The sequence below is a fragment of the Octopus bimaculoides genome, chromosome 28, assembly GCF_001194135.2.
Source record: "Octopus bimaculoides isolate UCB-OBI-ISO-001 chromosome 28, ASM119413v2, whole genome shotgun sequence".
NCBI lineage: Eukaryota > Metazoa > Mollusca > Cephalopoda > Octopoda > Octopodidae > Octopus > Octopus bimaculoides.
In genome coordinates, this window is record NC_069008.1 from 16,721,642 (window position 1) to 16,723,159 (window position 1,518).

Consider the following 1,518-nt stretch of genomic DNA (forward strand, 5'->3'; position numbering starts at 1 on the left):
AGTACATACACATATATATATATTTACATATATATATATATGTGTGTGTGTGTGTACATACACACATGCATGTGCTTATACATATATGTAGCTATGGACCTGCCCACACACACTTACATATATTATGTATATATAGATAGATAGATGTGTGAGTGTATGTATGTTTATATACACATATATACACACATACACGCATACATATATATATATATATATGTATATATATGCATATATATATACAAACACACACATTACAGCTGCTCAGATATTTTACATGGTGACAAGTCTCAGACAATACCACGACGACCACCAACACAAGCAGACGACACCACTAGCAGACTACTACTACTACTAGTAGTAGTAGTAGTAGTAGTAGTATGACTTGCAGACAAATCCATCTTCATCACAACTTAACAGTTGCAGTAATATAGTTCTAGATACACAAAAGAAAATCTGCACACAAGGCAGGGTGGCCACATGTGGAACATCTGATCCACAAGTCCGTTAGTTCAAAGCTGGCCTAAGACTAAACCATATTCAAATCAAAGACATTCGATAACGTAGTCCTAAGTACAGAAAACCTGAACTAAAGACGAGATGGTCAAGGCTGGACTGCCTCTGATTAATGGTCTGCTGGTCGAGATCATGGACTCTCCTGTCGTAGACAACAGATGAGGATTCCACAATATCTTGTTGAACAGCCTGTACGGGTGGTTGGATTATACAGTGGTTCTCAACCATTTAGGGATACACTTTGGTTTCTAGTTTGCTCTACTGGACCAGCATGACCACTCGATGTATATAAAAGAAATTTTGCTGGTTTTGTAGGGTAAAAGGGTGAAGACCCCTTCGGTCATGAAGGGCCATGGGATTGCACCTAGAAGGTTCCTTTCCGAGGCACAAGTCTCGGCAAGGAAGACCAGTAATCGCCCATGCATACCAGCCTCCCCCTCTCCACACCATTACATGTACATAGGGTAAAGGGTAAAGACCCCCTTCGGTCAAGGATGACCATGGGATTGCACCTAGAAAGTTCCCTTCTAAGGTACAAGTCCAGGCAAGGTTATTCATGGAAGACCAGCAGTTGCCCATGCATACCAGCCTCCCTTCTCCGTGCCATCAATGTTGTCCAAGGGGCCGATACAGCTTGGCACCAGTGACACCAGGATTACTCAGCCACTTGCACATTAATTTCACGAGCAGGCTGTTCCGTTGATCGGACCAATTGGAACCCTCGTCGTCATAACCGACAGAGTTCCAGTTAACACCCTAAGCACTAGACCATGTGCCCTCGTGGTTTTAGAGCTAAGCTGGGGCCAAACAATACCAACAGACAAACAGACAGACAAATATGTAATAAGCAGCCTTACCTATAGGGGGACTTGGAGACAAATCAACGCCATCTGTAGGAAAGAGGAAGAAACAGTTTGTCAGTTTGTAATAATAATAAAGACCAGACTGGATAAATACATGATATTAAGTATTGCTGAGGTCAGTTTTCAATGGAAGGGAGAACCA

At 42.1% G+C, this 1,518-nt stretch overlaps 1 protein-coding gene across 1 annotated transcript in view; it reads right to left on the reverse strand.

The window, feature by feature from the left end:
* LOC106878050 (mothers against decapentaplegic homolog 3) overlaps positions 1–1,518 on the reverse strand; it is a 55,090-nt gene that overhangs the window by 7,010 nt on the left and 46,562 nt on the right. Inside the window, exon 5 of the mRNA XM_052977399.1 lies at positions 1,371–1,403. Within this exon, the coding sequence (XP_052833359.1) occupies positions 1,371–1,403 (33 nt within the window). The remainder of the gene's footprint in view (positions 1–1,370; positions 1,404–1,518) is intronic.